The sequence below is a fragment of the Trichoderma virens genome (genome assembly GCF_000170995.1).
Source record: "Trichoderma virens Gv29-8 chromosome Unknown TRIVIscaffold_68, whole genome shotgun sequence".
Lineage (NCBI taxonomy): Eukaryota > Fungi > Ascomycota > Sordariomycetes > Hypocreales > Hypocreaceae > Trichoderma > Trichoderma virens.
Window position 1 is genome coordinate 14,762 of NW_014013681.1, and position 18,408 is coordinate 33,169.

Here is an 18,408-nt window from a genome sequence, read left to right on the forward strand (position 1 = left end):
GATTCGTATCTTTGCATGTTACAACAGGTGATCAAATTCCTCCAATTACAAAAACCTGCCTTTCTTAGCTTGAAGTCAAGTCAGCACTAGAGCTTCGTGGAACATAAGTATTTGCTCACATTGGACGACAAAATCACATTGGACGACAAAAGTTGCAGTACAGTAGGAAATTCAGAATATGTTAATAATATATGAACAACGCAACGACGGACAAGCAAGATGCTGCTGAAACGTCACTTGGGTTAAGCATCTGAATCGATTCGAAAAAGAAAAGGCAAGTGATATATAGATACAGTACAAGGATGTATTCTTATCATATGAAAACAGAAAACAGGCGGTTGGAGGTCCCGAACTCATGCAGAGAGATGAGATCCAAAATATCGTTGAACTCCATGTTTGGGAGATGTTCAAACAATCAATCCACGACGTGTATTTTAGAAATTTAACTCTATATTTGCTCGATGTATACATTATATGTATCTCCTCAGATCAGTGTATACCTCTTGCTTAGTCTATTTTCATTACTTCATTATCTCATAACCTGTTAAACATTTATCCTCATAACGATTTTGCTGGAAGAGTGCCGAGGATTACTACAGGCAATGAGAAATCTACACGTAACTATTCTTCCTGCTCCACAGACGAATTTTAGACGTGACTATCAAGACTCGAAGAGAACTCACAAACAGCGCATCGTAATAAAGGTCAGCAAGCACTCTCAAATCCAACATGTACTGCCTCACAATGTATATAAATTTAGCAATTCATATAATAAACATTGGGCCCAAGTATATAGGCTCATGCATTATTCCTCATCCGATGAGGTGAGCTTCTGCTATATTAGGTGAATAAATATATACAGGCTATGAGGCTACTTGGAAATGGTTCCGTTATTGCAAATGAAAAAGCCGTCAAACATATATATCAACAGATAGATATAACTATCATATGCTATCTCGGACATAATGCATGAAATTAATAGAACATTTTCACACTAGGAAGAATCCCGTGTAACTGTAAAAAGTATACAGTGATTGACAAGGTGGAAATATTTGGTCCCTCCCTTGTTCATCCCATTCTATCACTGTAACAATGACAAATAACATTCGCTCTTCCTTTTCTCAGCTCCATCAAATGTCTATTCGAAATTTTCACTCGTCATCAATATTTTAATTCATAAATGCAACATGAATTTTCTCAGTAATTATTATTATCCACGAATCTTGTAGATTGGAACGCAAACAATTGTATGGAAACAACATGTGTCTGCTCATTACAAAACTAATCGTACTACTTTGTTCTACTCGAATATTAAATTGAGTCACTTGCATGATCAATATGCGCAATTCAAGTTCAACATAAACCATGCCCATCCAAATTCGCAGTAGAATAGATATACCCATCGTGGCATTAAGTGTCAGCTTTGAGATGTGTTGATAATGATTTGTCGATGAATATGTAGTTCCACCAGAGTAACTATCCTGTGGTAGATGTGAAAATGAACAAGTCCAAGGGATCGGTGTGTTGGTCGCGGCATGCGCACAAAGACAAGAAGCGGACATTTTAATTTAAATCACAGATTACAGGTTCGGAAGTGACCATAAGGACTGGATATGATTACTTTGTTTCTGCCTTCGTATATTAGTATGGTCGACAGATATAAACCAAAGCATATTAGCGTTATATGCTTGTATGCTATTATAAGCTTGTACTACACTAGATTATATGTCTTTCCCCCGTTTGATGTTTTTCTTTTTGGTGGAAAATGTTCCACTTCACAATTTAACTTGAAATGCATGGTAATACAGAGTAGTGTTCCTACACGCACGTATAGAAGGTACAAATTTATGGTGGTGTATAGTAATCCGGATATTTACCGTTTTGTTTTTCGTTATAAGTCCGATAGAACAAAGGCGGTATTATGAATCTCACATATCAGATATTAGATATCGGATATCGTAGTTTCCCATAAAACCCGATGAAAAGAACGGCATTAAATTCTTACTATATAATTGCTATTTAAAGCTAAATAGAAAATGCGGTGTGGTCCTCAAGCTGAATTAGTGAATGGGTGGAGTTACAGCGCGATTCTTGTGTGCCTAAACTGACAAAGTAATAGTAATCGCTTCAAATGCTTACTTCCCGTTCCTATCCAACTCACGGTATAGGTTAGCACATGATGATTTTGCGTGAAGAGATTACTATTATGAGACTCCTTCCAATTGTTGAGAGTCGACATAATCAAGCAATCATATTCTGGAGAACCTCTATATATAGTCGTCCATCCCATACAAAGCCTCCCCTGCAATGGTAAAAACTTCAAGGATAAATAAGCATACTGCCAAATTCTACTGCGTTCTAATATCTAAGCATATTTGCTATCGCCACCCTTAATGCTCGAACACGTTCTATTTAATCACCGGCATGGTTTGCAAACAATTTAACAGCCCTCTTCCAAATGGCGTATGCGCCGCTGGTAGCGATAACCCTACCTTCCTGGTCGCTGGATTCAAGAAATGCTGCGGCCCTGCTCCTGTCGTCCAGTATTACAGTAACAGTACTGGATGTAGTGCCTATTGTCCCATCGTTGCCAATGGCCCAACTGGTCCTGAGCTCTAAGATTGCCTTGCCTCAGCAATTGGAATTGGTGCATGCAATCGCGCAGACGACTTTGCCTCGCCGAGCGCCTTTGCGTAGGCGAGCGCGATGGCCACGGCGACTGTCTGCGCTGCTAGTGCTGTGACAGAAACTACAACTATCACGAGTGCGGCTGCAACATCTACGAATGCTGCTCTTGGGGCGTTTGATTCTGATACAGCTTCATGGAAGACTGGACTTACCATTGGAGGCATATTGTTCACTGGAACATTCGCTGGTTTCCTAATTTAAAATCCGGAGCATCAGCATGAATGAAGACGGATGAAACATGGGGCTCTGTGCTCCTTAGCGTTTTTTCCCCTTTCGGCGGGGCCGTTAATTTCTGAGTAACAAGGGTGACTTGTTGTTTATGGATACCGACTGTCTTATGTCTGACACGCAGTAGGAAGCTCTTCTCTCTAAAGAGGAAGGCAGAAAAATGTACCATTCCCATTGTGATAACAACTTTTTTATCCATGAATTTTTAGCGTCATATGGTGGTTTGCTGGTGTTTTCTATTTGCCTAGAAAGGCAGGACACTGATATTTATAAGCTTATATTAATATAATATCTTCACGCTATTTGATTCTATGCGATTATACGCTCAACCTCTCGTATGTTACTTCGGGCCGTTTGCCCTGATTAATGCTTCTCTTGCATACCTGTATGATCAAGTATAAGTAGCTCGTCATCTCCATATAATCGTATTTGCATCCAGCTGCAAAAAGCTACCAACAAGCCAATCTTCACCAGTCTTCAACGGTCAATTCCCCGTATTCTTCTACATCAAACGGCCTATTATTGCAAATATGAAGACCGAAACCATCGCCTCCGTTGGCCTATTCGCCAAGCTGGCACTTTCTCAAGCAGTAATCAACTCGGGAAATGGATTTGGAACATACTATTATGATATCAAAGATCGCACTGGCTGCGGTAACAACTTCGCGAACATGAACCAAGGATTCGTTGAATGCAATCAATTTACCGGCTTGTCCTTGAACCAGATCAACAACAACAATCTTGTTGCTATGAACCACACTCTGCTTGCTTCAAACCTGGGAAAATACTGTGGCAAAAAAGTTGTTGTTAGTATCAATGGAGTGCCCTCTAGCATTCCATTTTTCATTGGTGATGGTTGTGAGCGATGTGGTACTGGATCATCTACCAACACCGTGTGGAACCCTAATGGTGCTCCTGGATTGGATTTCAGCTTATCTTCTCTTGATGCATTGAACCCCAATGGTTGCTTTGCCGGTCATATCAATCTCTCCTGGCAAATTTTGGACCAGACCCTCTACAACTTCGACACCAATGCCCCTGGCCAGCCTACTGGCCCCGTCAATGGCGGCGGAAGCAATCCAGGAAATGGTGGCACCCCTCCCCCTACCACTTGCAGCTGGGCAGGCCACTGCGCCGGTGCAACCTGTGGTTCAGACGATGATTGTTCTGATGACCTCACCTGTATCAGCGGCAAATGTGGTGGTGGCTCAAGCGGTGGCTCAACTCCTCCTCCCACCACTTGCAGCTGGGCAGGCCACTGCATTGGTGCCTCTTGTGGCTCTGATGATGATTGCTCTGATGACTTTGTCTGCAAGAGTGGCAAGTGTGCTGCAAGCTAAATTCAGCATATGTTTAGATGCTGGTTGTTCCGATGCACTCGTCCGCACACGGAAGATGCAACGTTGACTTATGCAAGTTCACGAGGACTGGGAGAGTTTAATTCTTATGTTCACTATGTAAATATGTTGATGACGGATGTTTAAACTTCTAATTTGCATGTATGTAGTACAGTCGGCATATATGTACAAACTGTAAATAGGCCAATTAGTATATAGCTTGATAAAATACGTGTATATAGCCATAGCCAATATGGCACTTCTCAGATGCATAATGATGTTAACTGCTTTAAAGGAATGGATTTTAATACCTATAAGTGTTGGCTAATACCATATAAATTTACACTATCCTATATAATTGTAAGGTTATTAAGCCAAATTATTGGTTTATTATAGCAAAGTTGTACTACAAACTCGTACTAACCAAATGATTTCCAGGCGTTTGTATATCAGATATGCGTGTGAAGGGATTGCTAGCTAATACTAATCTGAAGGATCGATGTCGTACTCAATATCCGACCTTATAATGTACTTGGCACCCTTTGTTACACTCGAGCCTTCATGCAATAATGCTCCCCGCGTCTCACCATGCGGAAAGATAGCGACACCACCCATAACTGGCCTCACGCGGTAGGCATTGAGCGTTCCCTCTAGCGGCGCTGGAATGAAAAAAGTTGTTTCTCCGCCCTCGAATTCGTCGTTCAGGTACAATAAGAAGGTAAATAATGAGCTCTGTTTCTTCGTTACAGGCGAATCGTCGTACACATATGTATCATCAGCCCGGATACCAGATGGCGGCCAAGCTCCATCAATATGGCATCTATATTCAGCACCGGGAACATACCGGTACACACGGAAACGCCGATTGAGGCCACGAGCCAAGCGCCCATTGACTGAGGCTGGCACAAAAGGAGAAATGCGTGACCAAAGTGTATCGTGAAATGCAGTATCGATGACCCAATAGAAATTGTGCGCCAGAACACTTGTATCCCCACCTTCACGAATTGGAGTATCAGGAAGAAAGCCAACTCTTTCTCCAACAGCGATAATCGCCTTGCACTCATCGGGTGAAAGAACATTCGTAGCGAGGCTGAGATTGGGTACGTTGGGATGCTTATGATGTGTAATCTGAGGATTGTCCAATGACAACGGGACAGTGCTAGGCTGAGAAGTATAAAGTATAGCCGGATGATGATTGGGGGGGTTGCGGAGATGGCCAGGTGTTGTTTCGATGATACGAAGAGAAGAGGCGACCGAACTTGGTGCTGAAGCAAAGATGGATTTATCTAAAACAGATTCGTATACTTTTTGTGGTTTAGTAGGAGGCCGCACATCCCATGTGGCCTGAAAAGCTATATGGGATAAAGACCCAGGTAGGGGCTTTGTGACGCTAATGTTTTCGTCAACCGGGCAGCTGACGCGTAGTACAGCATCAAGTACGCTGAGCAGTTCATCATCTTTTGCGGAGCGCTGAGGGTTGTCGATGCTTATACCTTTGGGCTGCGTGACAACGTCAAGGTCTCGCACCCATCGACACAGGGCACCCAGCTTGGGTTCTTCACCTCTGAGTCGCATCTCAGCGAGCAAAATCCTTGCCTCGAGGTACTTTTCATCAGCTAATGCGGCAGATACACGTGATGTAAGGTTTGCGTTCTCCGCTAAATGAATCTTAGCTTCACCATCTCTTGCAATGGCAGTGGTTGCGGGAAAGGGCTTACTGGTAGCATTGACGCCGGTAGTGCAGGATTGACGAAACTCATAGACTGCGGTTCGAAGATTTCTGCAAAGCTTAGACTTTGTCAAGCTGGGATATTGCGCCAGAGTCGTAAGTGTGTCAATTGTAATAGCTAGTTCTTCGTCTGAAATAACTGTCTGCAGACGCTTGATCTCAAATGGTTCGTCATCAGGTAGCGAAGCCGCCGCTGATGATGTCTTTGTGATTTTGATATGCTTTTGAGGGATTTTTACTTGAGCATTTCGCTTCCGTTTCATCGACTTGGATTGTGTCATTGCTGCTTAATGTATGTATACCAAACTGGCTTTGGATTTAAGAGATTTGATACGAGCTCTATTTGAGTAACTGGTCGACTGCAGCTCATGAAGAAAATTGAGAAGACTTTGTGCTGCCGCTTTCTGCCGACGGAATAACTAGGGTCCGACAGGCCAATGGAAAGCGCTGTAGGAAGAACATCGGCTACTTCAACGCCGAGTGCAAATTGACTTTTTATGAAATAGCTACCTGCCAAAATAATTTATGGTGGGGAATTTACCATATAAATATTATGATATCAGGATCTCAGAGAGAGAGAGAGAGAAGGGGGGGGGAGGGAATAGCATTCGACTTTGTGCTGCTACGAAAATGACGATGTACTCAGTACCTGCGACGACTAAGCAATCTTAGATTGCAAGCGAGGTGCATTATTCCTCCTTGGCCTTAAAAAGCTTACTTTTGCCTACCTGGTATTAGTTGAAATGGCGGATATTCGGGTAGGTACAATGTCACCTTCTCAATACGCCACTAATGATCCAATTGCCGATTATCTGAACCATAAGCTGAAATCAAGTGACTAAATGTTAGTAAACTGGAATCCTTGGTCCTTAGCAGTCAGCCCGAGTTTTTTTTTTTTTCCATATCGGCAATCATTTCAGTTTCTCCTCATTATCTGTCAAATTGTATCGCGATGCTATATCTTGAAGATATACTATATACCTCAGAAGTGAATCATGGTTCCCTTGACCCCTTTGTAAATATTACACTGTGCGAATCCTCGGTAATGGTTCACACGGATTATCCGGAGCTCACCATCTCAAAAATTGACACGAAATTACTTGTTAAGCTATGCCTAACCTGACAGACAGCATCTCGATTGTTAGTTGCCTGTCGGCGTAACAATCACCCTGTGTAACGTCTTGATCCGATTACTGTGATACACTATGAAGAGAGCAGAGGTACAACGGGAGCTTGAGAAATCGTCGAATCAGAAAACATAGTAAAAAGAGACTGAATTTGAACCATCAAGTCCATCAAAATATGTTAATGAAGAGAATAACCCCCGTAGCTAGCAGTCACATTTAGGCCGCCGTATTTTACCTTGTGGGATTCGTGGTACTCCTCCCGTTCTAGCTTACGTGGAGGATCCTGAAGCGCAAGGGTATTCCGAGACTTAAATACTTTCCTCATCCTCCGGTAAAGCAGAACACCCTACATCGGTCCCAACTCATCTATTCTTATATTTATTGGCCTTTAGAATATTTCATAACGTTTACTTCGCCACTTTCATCCCAGTCATTTATAGAGTGCTTCTGCTCGCGTTTCACTGATTTGGGTAGTAGTACGCTTGACGTATTCCGCATACACAGTTTCAGGTGCAAACGGCTTCATAGAATAGAATACGGGTTTATAAGTTTAATGAATTATCCCTAGAGCTTCGCTGTGGGATTTAAATCTATGGGAGAGACAAAAGAACCGTCCAGCTCATTCCATCGTGTTATTTCGGTACGATTTGCTTCAATCCAAGGTAAAATTTGTTTCCTTTGTACTCATTAGCTTTATGATCAACCTTTTACCATTTATGGCAAACAGCGCTTCGGTTAGTACAGGTATACTTACGACATAGATTTAAATTCTTTTGTTTGACCATGGGTCTTGACAGAGGGAAGATCCATATAACGCTCAAAGAGCAAGACTTCCTTACTTGCCGTTTGACTTGTCATTACGCAATATGTATATGTCGTGAGTTCATTGCTTTCAACCCAGTCGCAGTATGTTCTAAAATAAGTTAGCGTCAAGAACGAGATACAACATAGTGCTACTGTGAATTTGGAGAGCGCCATGCGTACTGCAACACTTTGACAAGATTTTGAACTGCTTTTTCGTTCTCGATGCACGTAAACTTGGCCAAAACTAGCACACCAGCTGTCGCGGTCGGAGCACGGTTCTTCCGCGTCAGAAATCCACCGATAGGTTGCCATAGAGTGGCAGTCTCCTTGTCTTCATAAAGTTCTTGGCCGCTCTCGGAATTATTGAAAAGTTTATGTTCCGAGGAGTTTTGCACAGTAGCAAGTACGCTTGCGTTGGGGAAAATTTCCATACGGCTGATCAGTTTAAAACCTGTGTCTAGCCCCAGATATCAATGAAAACACTCTAACTTGTTTATAACCAATGTATACGTTGCAATTACCAACCTTTCTTGGCTGCAGATATAAAGCATGCGCCAGCTATACATTGAGTATTAGGAAGTCGGAGATAAGCACTAAATTGTTGCCATCTGTTCACAATCTGTGCATCAACTTGGCGTTAGCAAGATTTTATAAAATGCTGCGATTGACTTAAATTCCTTGTAATATATGTAGAATGCATTTGAAGGCAATTACGCACCTGCTCTGTCTTACTATCTTTCACTTTTGCAGTCGTTAGGATAGCCACGTTAGCCGTTAATGACGAACTCATTGTCGCTTATTTGCCCTTGGGATTCAAAACCGTCCTTCGTGGTATGCTTAAAGAGGGGCTTTTCAAACAACGGGCTTGATCAGTTAGCTATATATAGAAGAGGATGCCAGTGCAACCTCGGCATTGTGGGAATCAGAACGTTATTAATCATGGGTTATGCCTATTTAGGAACAAAATTCGCTCCTGGACCTCGGTGTAATTGTAAAGAACTAGGCCTAACACATCACCGTAAAAACAAATGCTGTGGCAGAGCTGGAACGCTACAAAACTACCGTTTGTGTAGTTGGGAAAATATACACAGCTTCTTAAGTAGGGAGTGAAATATTGCTTATTCCATAACATACGTAACAGTTCTTTCTACCTACTACCACATGTTTTATTCTTATGGGTGAATATTCTTTGCAAATTAGATTCCAGAAATTCGCGCCAAGGGACGGTATCAAACACAACAATGGTTGTTTCGTGGTAAGTAACTTTGGACATGTCTGCTTAAAGCTTTTACTATTAAATTTGTTCCTCGATTTTTGTATTTGTTTTAATTACCCGAAGGGGAAGAATAGCATTGTTGTAAGTTACGGCCCTTGGATAGATTCTGTTGAAATAGGTCTCTATTTCTGTACAGCTGAAGCTATCTAGAAGGGAAAAACAAACAACAAACGACCCGGAAGACAAGGTCTTCTTGTGCAAACGGCGACTGGGGCAGCTACGGCTTGTCAAAGGGGATCACGTGTGGTCACACGTGATTCTCAACAGATTCAATATGAACATTTTCTAAATCATGCGGCTTATCAAATACTAAGTACGAGGACTCCTCACTATGCAAGCTAGTACTCTCGAATACGTATACGGAACACGGAGCACATGTATTCCGTAGTTCGTATATCTCAGCTTCTCAGTACAGATGCGCTCGAATGGTGATCGGCCCACATTAGTGCGTAAGCTTTGATCGGATTTCGCCAATCCCGATCTACTTACTCCGTATTTGCAGACGTATATCTTGCACACGGAAACCATAGCGTCACAAATTACAGTTGCTAAATCAGATATTGAATACTATTTAATATCAAAACTTTTTTTCTCCTCTTGGGTTTTATTAAACTACTTTCAGTCATGTCTTTTCAACCATCCGATGCGCACTCCACGCTCTCAGTAACTGAGAAGACATTCAGTTCGTATGACGAGAACCAAGGCAAGGCCTACGCCTCTGCCCGTCCCGATTATGATACTAGTGTATATCAAACAATTGTAAACCACCACAAGTCTACAGGAGGTCAATTCGATACTATTGTAGATGTTGGTTGTGGACCTGGTCCGGCTGCAAGGGGACTTGCTCCATACTTTGCCAACGTCATTGGGCTCGACCCCTCTGAAGGCATGGTGGCAACTGCCCGCACCTTTGGCGGGGTTTCTTTGGCGTCACGACCCATTCGGTTTGAGATATCAACGGCGGAGGATCTTGGTGCACACCTAACAACTCCTATTGGCGATTCAAGTGTTGATCTCATAACCGCGGCAAATGCTGCCCATTGGTTCGATATGCCGCGGTTCTGGCTGGCAGCTGCCCGCGTCCTCAAACCTGGAGGCACGGTTGCGCTTTGGACAAGCGGTGAAGTGCGCGCTCACCCATCTATGCCAAATGCCGCTGCAATTCAAGCAGCATTGGATGATCATTCGGAGACTTATCTGAAAGCATTCTATGTACCAGGCAATTACATGGTACGTAACAGATATGCCGACCTGCCTTTACCGTGGTCGATCGCGCAACAAATTGAAGCATTTGACAAAGAAAGTTTTGTACGAAAAGAGTGGGCAACAGGAGAGAAATTTGTTGCCGGGGAATCTGAGGTGGATTTGGACACATTTGAGAAAATCATGGCAAGTGGCAGTCCTCAAACGCGATGGCGCCAAGCCCACCCCGATGCCGTCGGCACCGAGAATGATGTTGTGAGAATCTTACGGAGGAGGATTGAACGTCTACTCCGAGATGGTGGCGTGGAAGAAGGGAAAGAAAAGATTCGAGGCACCGTTCATGGGGCCATGTTGTTAATAAAAAAGAGGGTGTAATAATGCGCAGTAACTGTGTAGCTGCTTCTTATTTGTTCTACAGCTGCTGCTCCGGAAGCTTATTAAACTTATCAATTGGCTAGTCTGGAAAACAGCATCAACAGTGTATGAGCAAAATCCTTAGTTTTGCATAGATTATGTGATTCTTCATAACAGCAACATAAATTCTCCAATACAAATCGTGTAAGTCAAGTATCAGTCATCTTCATCAAATACAAATGAACCGGTCCGAGCACAGGCCTGAGAGGCTAACTACCAAACAACGGACAGAAAAAAATATCTATGCAGCATAACTGTCTCGCATGCTAATGTCAGTTGTGAAGTGCAGACATAGAGAAACTGGGATTGCACGGGTAGTTTCACATAGCTTATTAAGTGCTTTGTCCTGCTCTCAATCACAATGGCTCTGCAGTACGAACTTTCCTTATTACTATCAGTGGTGGAAATTAATTCAAAATTTAGAGCAAATAGTCCCGTCGCAACAATTATAACACTTATCCTGCTTTGATCTTGCGCGCTTCTTCAAATACCTCCTGTGCCTTGTCGTATCTCTCTCCATACATCCAGAATCCGATCACCGCCGACTCTCGCAGCTGGATTTTTCCATACTCATCCGCTTTACCCAGTTGATTGACCCAAGTCCAATATAACTGCTCTTTCCAACCTTTCTCGTACCAGCCGTTGAGATCTTTTTGCGGAGCCTTGTTTAACGTGGGTAATACCGGCTTTCCATTATCATGGATTAATAGGCTAAGATCATGGCACATGGCAACAAAAACATTGTCTGCTTCATCGAAAACTTCTCTTATCCTGTTAGCAGTATCTTGGCCAACAATAGGGTCTATGAAAGTAGAGAGTTGGCCAGTCGCGACATTGTACCATGGCCTAACGCGAGCCGCTCCATTCGTTGCATCTGAGGATTGCGGAAATTGAGGGTGCCTTCTTAACAAACCCTCCGGGTTTTCGATATCCGAAAGGCCAATGCTGGAGACGGGAAAATGATCATTCGGGAACGGATGCGATTTATTTGGTCTCAAAACTCCACAGAAGTGGCATGCATCTGCAGCCAATAGAATAAAAGTGTCTTTATCGTGTCCTGCAGCTGTACTAGTAGTCCTCGCCAGAGCACTTAGGTGGCCATGATCATGGCCCGGGGTATCCAAGAGGTAGAAGGATCCGTCACAGTAAAAGTCAAGCGCAGGAAAGCCTCCAATTTTGAAGGTAGATTTGCTAAAGTCAATCTCATTATTGTAGCGTCCAACGAAATCCGATGCGAGAAATACAGCTTCAGCCTCGCCAGTGACGTCAGGCTTTAGGGCTGCTACTTCCTTTCCGTAGTGTATAGTAGTGCTGGGCGGAAATAGTGACACATTCCCTCTATGGTCGAAGTGAGAATGGCTCCAGATGACGTCGTTTATATCATTCAAAGGTATATCATTGTCTTTCAGTACTTCGGGGACATCCTTCTCAACTTTAACGCCGACACAAAACGCAAGCGGATCTCGAACTTTCGATGGTAGGTTCCACCAATCTTTTCGGATGCCCAGGTCAAAAAGAGCCATTTTCCCCAAGTTCTTATTTTCGATCAAAAAGGCTATGTCGCCCCCATTCATGACCTCATGGCCTTCGGGAACTGGGTCTAAGAATAACGCCGACGGAAGTGTCATCACCCCAATCTCCTCTATAAGACGCACTGTAACTGTCTGGGCTGATGGCGGCGCACTCAGCCACCGTAGATGATTTGACATATTGTGGAATGTTTCCCAAGAGGCGGCTCTAGGAAACTAAGGCCGGAGCGGCTAGAAGTAATGACCAAGTTCAGGATATGCATTGCCTGATCTTAGATACACAAAGACTTATATACTGATTCGACAGATTATAAATCGAGCTACTCTGTAGGAGTAGATTCTGTCAATTCTAAAGATTGGCTCCGATTAGGGGTTGCTTTGTAAACATCGTTGGCATCCGTCAGAGGTAGAGATGAAGTAAAAGAAAATAAAGCGAACTGAGCCGCTCTACCTAATCTGATTCGTGGGAATTGTTATTGCGCCAAGAAGACAGGGGCCAACAGCTCACTCTCAATGCCGATTGTGGTCAGAATGGTCAGACTGGGTTTGGATGGCTTAATAAGTCGTATTGCTAAAGTGGTCAGATGAGGGGTCAGACAGTCAGCCACTTAGGTCGCCAGCATCGTGACTATTAGCAGCTCTTGAACTTGATTGTAATCCCTCTCTGCAGGCAATTCAATGCCTATACTCTTTCAAACATCGCACAAAGATTGGAAGGGATGCCAGACCAAAAGATTAGGTAAATATAGCAACCATAAATCAGAGAACTTACCATAGCACATTCCGCCTACACATGAGGACAAATACTAATATTATAGGATAATTCGGAACCTTTATTGCTTTATGTTATCACTTACTTAGAAAATCCAACCGCTTTACCTATATAGTAGATTATAGTGAGCGCGACAGCAGAGGTTCCTCACCTCTAGATACCCTCCAAAAATTTGTTTCCTCCAAGATGTCATCCGTTACCAGCCAGCTCCACTTGGTAGCAAATTCTTCTTGCATTTCCCAGCCCCTCCGGTCCCAGGGAGTTTTTCCCCAGACTTTTAATTTTCCAGACACCATATCGTCCCAAAATTCGTAAGAATCAACTGCATCTCCAGCTCGCAGAAGGTTGTCCCGAAATTGAGGGAAAGGGAGGAAGTCAATGAATGGGAGGTGGGGCTTGTAGGCTTGAAGAGCAGTCGGCGTGAGTGCGGGAGGAGTGGGAGTAGATGGTTGGATATTAATGCCAGGAATAAGGCGGTTACAGTCAATAGCAAGAATGTATCTGTTAGTTAACAGCGCTGCCAGGGTCGACATCCCCTGTAGAGTGATAGCTAGATCCGTTCTGAGTGACGAAAGAGGTATGACACTTCGATTTCCATCTTCTTGGATTCTAACCAATCTTAGCATTCAAGAATCAGACTGTATATCAACGTCCAAGGAGGGCTGAATCATACGTATAAGATCCATCACACCGTTTTGTTTGTAATTTGTCGCAACAGATAGCTGAGATCAAAGTGTGCATAGGTACAGATGTGGAAGTAGGCAATACTTCTGTGTAGACGGAATTCTGTCCTCCCTCTGAAGTTCTCTCTTTCAACTGGCTCTTTTGAATAGCTGTATTATGAGAATGGGGAACTATTTTGACTTCTTTTGATCCAAAAGTTTCTGAAATTTCTTTCGCTCGGGACTTTCTTCGTCGCCCATGCTTGGATCCTAAATGTTTTAATTTAGTCGGTGTATCAAGGGCCTTTGGAGACAGCAATATCTACGAACTATGGGCTCTCTGAGCAAGTCTATTTTGTATCCGTTTTCTTTTTGCTTTGTCTGTAACGTGTGTCCAATCATCCTCGTGGGCTGATTTGATGAATTGTTTCCACTGGCTGGGCATCTTACTAGTCGCTGGTGCTGTTATCAGAATCGGGTTCTCCAATTCTCTGACCTGTTCTGACCACTCCTTATAAGCCTACTTAGTGCGTTCCTTGCAATGATTAGGCAGCAAGAGTGGCGCAATACTTCTTTGACACCGCTTAATCCATCCTTTACTCGTCTCATCTGTGGAGCTGTCGACTAATCAGCATTTTATAGGTAGTGAAATTTACCACCCCCAAGCTGAGCTTTAAAAGTCCGTCTCCGAGGTAATCCCGCGAGCAGGAAGAGTAAATAGTGTAGATAGTGCTTTTTATTTCATGAATTGTGAACAGTACCTAGCAGTAATGTGCTCTCATAGAACCCACTATACAACATGCACTTTGAACCTGTGTATCGGTCTTAACTACATTACTGTGTGCAAAGCGTGTCAGCATCTCATTCGGCGCAGTTACTTGTCTGACTTTTCAATGCACCCCAGCAGTAAAAGTAGAATGAGCTCTTAGCTGCATCCATCAGGCATAAAAGCAACTGCGCCATATCGGTTGGGCAAGGGTTTCCCGTGGCGCTTTTCATTGCACCTAGGTCCTCGTGAGTGGTGTGTTGTTACAGACTACTCTATTTCGTATTATCAATTGTAACTTATGTTTGTGACATTTCTTCCCTTATTAACTCGGCATACTTCCGAAATACCGATATTTTTTTTGTACAAAAAATGAATTCGTTCAACAACTCAGCTAAGTTAGAGTCTACTATGCGGGTATTCACTGCTTCAATACTTACTAGGTATTATTGGCCTAATGAAAATAGTCTACCCTATACCTTAATTTCTGCGTGTGGCGTTAGTTTCAATGTAAAGGGTTATGTCCATTTTTAATTTGAGGTGCGCATATTTGGGTAGATAATACTTATGGGTAGCTGGCTACGAATAATAAATATCTCGTAACACAAGAGTACCGTACGAATTAATTAATCTGCATCGTATAGCAGCCACAACAAGACTATTAAGCAATATCATTTAAGTATGCTGATGGGCGATGTCTTAGCAAATGACTTCGAAGCTGCTAATCGTAAACGAATATTGGTTTTGGTTATGTTCTGAATTGGCACTGTCAATTGGTTCTTCATGGGGGAACATGCTTTGTATAGCAAGCCGAGTCCTCGGTAACCGCAATGATCTCACACGGCAGGTCGAGATTAATTACGTGAATAAACGCCCTCAATTTTTCCAATGCTTCAGTACTTTTCAGCCATGACGCCATGCTTTTTATAGATCGATATGTTATTTACGAGGAGCGCAGAGATGTCAGCTTCAAAATAATGGCCCTACAAGGCATACGCATGATTTGTCCGTGGTTCTGTTATCTACAATACTGAAACGAACCATAGTGATGAGACGATGTAATAAAAGAGCCCGACTGTTGAACATCAGTACATAACGCAGTGGCAACATTTACGGTGGGGTTATTCAATAATTTACACGGAAATATAATCAACTAGCCCTATCATAGTCAAGAGAATACCCCTAACAAGATGCATATAAAAACTAAATTCAGAAATAGAATGGCTAATTAGTTGTGAGATTTGTTCTTCATTCGTCGTTTACAGGTAGCTGCAGCCGAACTACGGAACGCTCACAAATGTATGTATGACATGATCTGATCTTATGCATTTTGCCAAATTAACATTTGGCTCCGAAGATATTCTTCAAATAAGACTAAGATCAACGTGTTTCTGTTGACAAAAGAGTTGAGGGGGGGCTTATAGTTGCAAATTTCATTTTATCAATTTAGCGCTTCTTTTTTCTTCTTTTTTCTTTTTCTTTTCTTTTTTTTTTTTGCTTGAGGCATCACATTTTCATATGTTTCTAGAACCAGTACCATACGTTGAATTCTTGCAGCAGATTATTATTCATATATTCTATTGAGGAATGTGGATACTGTAACAGCGTATTTGGAGATACTCATCTCTCCTGGATGTTACAGCTGCAACTTCGTATTATGGTCCAAATTAGGAAAGTTGTACCCTGGCTGCATACGTTCCATAACCATGTTAGAACTGCTCACAAAGAATCACAGATTTAGATTACATATATCCATCGCATCAAGTAATGTCCTCTGTGCACACTCTCGGCCTGAGCCATTTTCACATTATTAATTGAAGTGTGGAATCATTCAATTTGGATAGGGGTTCAGATGCTGATTTATAATTTTGTAACTATGAGATATAGGACATGTAATTCCTACTAGCAATATGTAGAAAAATATATATATATACACGTGTGCGTGCGTGTGTGTGTGCTGTTGTTGTTATAACGCTTTTCTCTACTTATCTTACAACCATAACGACTTTTCACTCTCTACTGGAAGGCGAGTAGTGTTGTTCGCCTAATATTTCCGAAACTCCTGCAAATCCCCCCCAAAATGATTGGTTTTATTACTAAAAGAACCCTTGGAGTTTCTTCCTTTCTTTGCGGAACCCTGCTATTTATGGGAGGTCAAACGGCACCCGTCACTCAAGGAATATCTCAAAATACAACGACCATCGCGGGTGTCACCGTTATTGACACACCTATTGTGCGCGATGCACAAGCTTTTGCTCGCCAACACACGATCGATTCCATTTATAATCATGTGATGAGATCCTGGTTACTCTCTGCAATCATCATTAACGCCAACGAGACACTACGCAACACTGTTGACCTAGAAGTCCACGCAGTAGCCTCACTTCTTCATGACATAGGCTTAGATCCGGCTGCAAACTCTCCTGTGGTTAGCCCAGATCGACGTTTTGAAGTCGATGGTGCCTTCGCTGCCAGAAAATTTGTCGAGGAGCACGAGATAGGTCAAACTTGGGACAGTCACCGGTTGCAACTTTTATGGGATTCTATCGCACTGCATGCCACATTTACTATCGCAGATTACAAAGAGTTCGAGGTGCAGCTTGTCAGTAAGGGGGCAGTGACAGATTTCACTGGGCCAGTTTATCCGATAACACAACTCGATTGGGACACGTTGGTGGCACAATTTCCACGAACCAACTTTGGAACAAATTTCAATGAATCTATTATTCATCTCTGCATGAACAAGCCAAACACGACTTATGGTGAGGCAACTTTTCATATCTTGTATTTTAATATCTACTAATATACACTAGACAATTGGATGCAGCCGTTCGGTGATCGATATGTCGCCGGTTATTCTTCAAAGGGCCATGACTTGATCGATAGTCCAGTTTATCCCTAAGAGATGTTCCTATTCTTCATCCAACTTTAGTTTATTGATCGAGGCCGATAGTTCTATCTATATAGTTCAAGCAGTTATTCAACATTAACTTGCCGAATATTATAACAATGATGTTATTATTCATGTATTTTCAACCCACATAATCTTATTTGTAGAGCCGTTCCTTAATCACTTCGTTGTTCGTATTGCTGATGCATAGAAAACAGCCCCAACGCTCCGCTAATTTCCTAGCACCTTCATCGGACGCTCAATTAAGAAACAAGGTTTGCGTAGACAAATGGAAGAGCTAACATCATTCAATTGTGTGGTGCGTCCGCGTCGAGCACCTTACTATTCGGCAGATCTCCATGCAGCGATGCATTGTATACACAAGACTGATTCAATAGCAACACCATGCTGCGCACAGTGTATACCATTTTCAGACGAGTGATAAGATAGATATATAGTTATGTTGTAATGACAAAGTATAATGAATTTGCCAATTCGAATGTGTGATTAGGTGAAAGATTGGGCGATTAGGAGAATCAATGTGGCAGGAGCACCTAGATATAAAAGAATCGCCGTTACGGTGGACCGGACGATAATACCAGGATATGAGCTTCCGACCGGATATAATCTACAGGAGTGTGGTGAATTCTCAAGAAATTTGAATCGGCTATACACCAGAATACACAGTTTGACAATCTATATCCATTACTTTATTATATCATTTAAGCATAATTTATTATTGCGATGGAATTCCTATGGCTTTTCCTCCCTGTAATTACTAAGCTCTAGAATACGAGTAATATGCTCGTATTATCCAAGCATTTTTTTTTCCCTCTAGCCTTAGTTATAATAGATGTACTCCGTACCGGTTTTACATACGTCTGACGAATGGATGTACTTATTTTCATTTGGTATTAGTCAAATATTTAACCCACCCATATTACTTGGTAGTAGTATAGTCTATGGACACCTCTGTAGGGTGT

General features: G+C 42.4%; 7 protein-coding genes across 7 annotated transcripts; 3 read left to right on the top strand and 4 right to left on the bottom strand.

The window, feature by feature from the left end:
- Positions 1-3,446: 3,446 nt before the first annotated feature.
- TRIVIDRAFT_131286 (uncharacterized protein) lies at positions 3,447-3,977 on the top strand (the record flags this gene model as incomplete). The annotated part of the gene is made up of 1 exon (XM_014100330.1): positions 3,447-3,977. A coding segment is annotated over one exon (531 nt), but the record flags the coding sequence as incomplete, so codon positions are not given.
- A 759-nt stretch (positions 3,978-4,736) lies between these two features.
- On the bottom strand, positions 4,737-6,263 carry TRIVIDRAFT_52863 (uncharacterized protein; the record flags this gene model as incomplete). Its single annotated transcript, XM_014100331.1, has 2 exons — positions 4,737-5,921; positions 5,985-6,263. 2 exons carry the CDS (start codon positions 6,261-6,263, stop codon positions 4,737-4,739), a joined length of 1,464 nt encoding a protein of 487 aa, XP_013955806.1.
- Positions 6,264-7,539: 1,276 nt separating this feature from the next.
- TRIVIDRAFT_70662 (uncharacterized protein) lies at positions 7,540-8,703 on the bottom strand (the record flags this gene model as incomplete). Its single annotated transcript, XM_014100332.1, has 5 exons — positions 7,540-7,570; positions 7,864-8,022; positions 8,094-8,370; positions 8,439-8,471; positions 8,646-8,703. 5 exons carry the CDS (start codon positions 8,701-8,703, stop codon positions 7,540-7,542), a joined length of 558 nt encoding a protein of 185 aa, XP_013955807.1.
- A 1,055-nt stretch (positions 8,704-9,758) lies between these two features.
- TRIVIDRAFT_180321 (uncharacterized protein) lies at positions 9,759-10,918 on the top strand (the record flags this gene model as incomplete). Its single annotated transcript, XM_014100333.1, has 1 exon — positions 9,759-10,918. The coding sequence occupies one exon, from the start codon at positions 9,814-9,816 to the stop codon at positions 10,765-10,767; it is 954 nt and encodes a 317-aa protein (XP_013955808.1).
- A 472-nt stretch (positions 10,919-11,390) lies between these two features.
- Positions 11,391-12,485, bottom strand: TRIVIDRAFT_128170 (uncharacterized protein; the record flags this gene model as incomplete). The annotated part of the gene is made up of 1 exon (XM_014100334.1): positions 11,391-12,485. A coding segment is annotated over one exon (1,095 nt), but the record flags the coding sequence as incomplete, so codon positions are not given.
- Positions 12,486-13,241: 756 nt separating this feature from the next.
- Positions 13,242-13,541, bottom strand: TRIVIDRAFT_9435 (uncharacterized protein; the record flags this gene model as incomplete). The annotated part of the gene is made up of 1 exon (XM_014100324.1): positions 13,242-13,541. A coding segment is annotated over one exon (300 nt), but the record flags the coding sequence as incomplete, so codon positions are not given.
- Positions 13,542-16,681: 3,140 nt separating this feature from the next.
- On the top strand, positions 16,682-17,437 carry TRIVIDRAFT_152102 (uncharacterized protein; the record flags this gene model as incomplete). The annotated part of the gene is made up of 2 exons (XM_014100335.1): positions 16,682-17,297; positions 17,349-17,437. 2 exons carry the CDS (start codon positions 16,682-16,684, stop codon positions 17,435-17,437), a joined length of 705 nt encoding a protein of 234 aa, XP_013955810.1.
- Between the last annotated feature and the right edge of the window lie 971 nt (positions 17,438-18,408).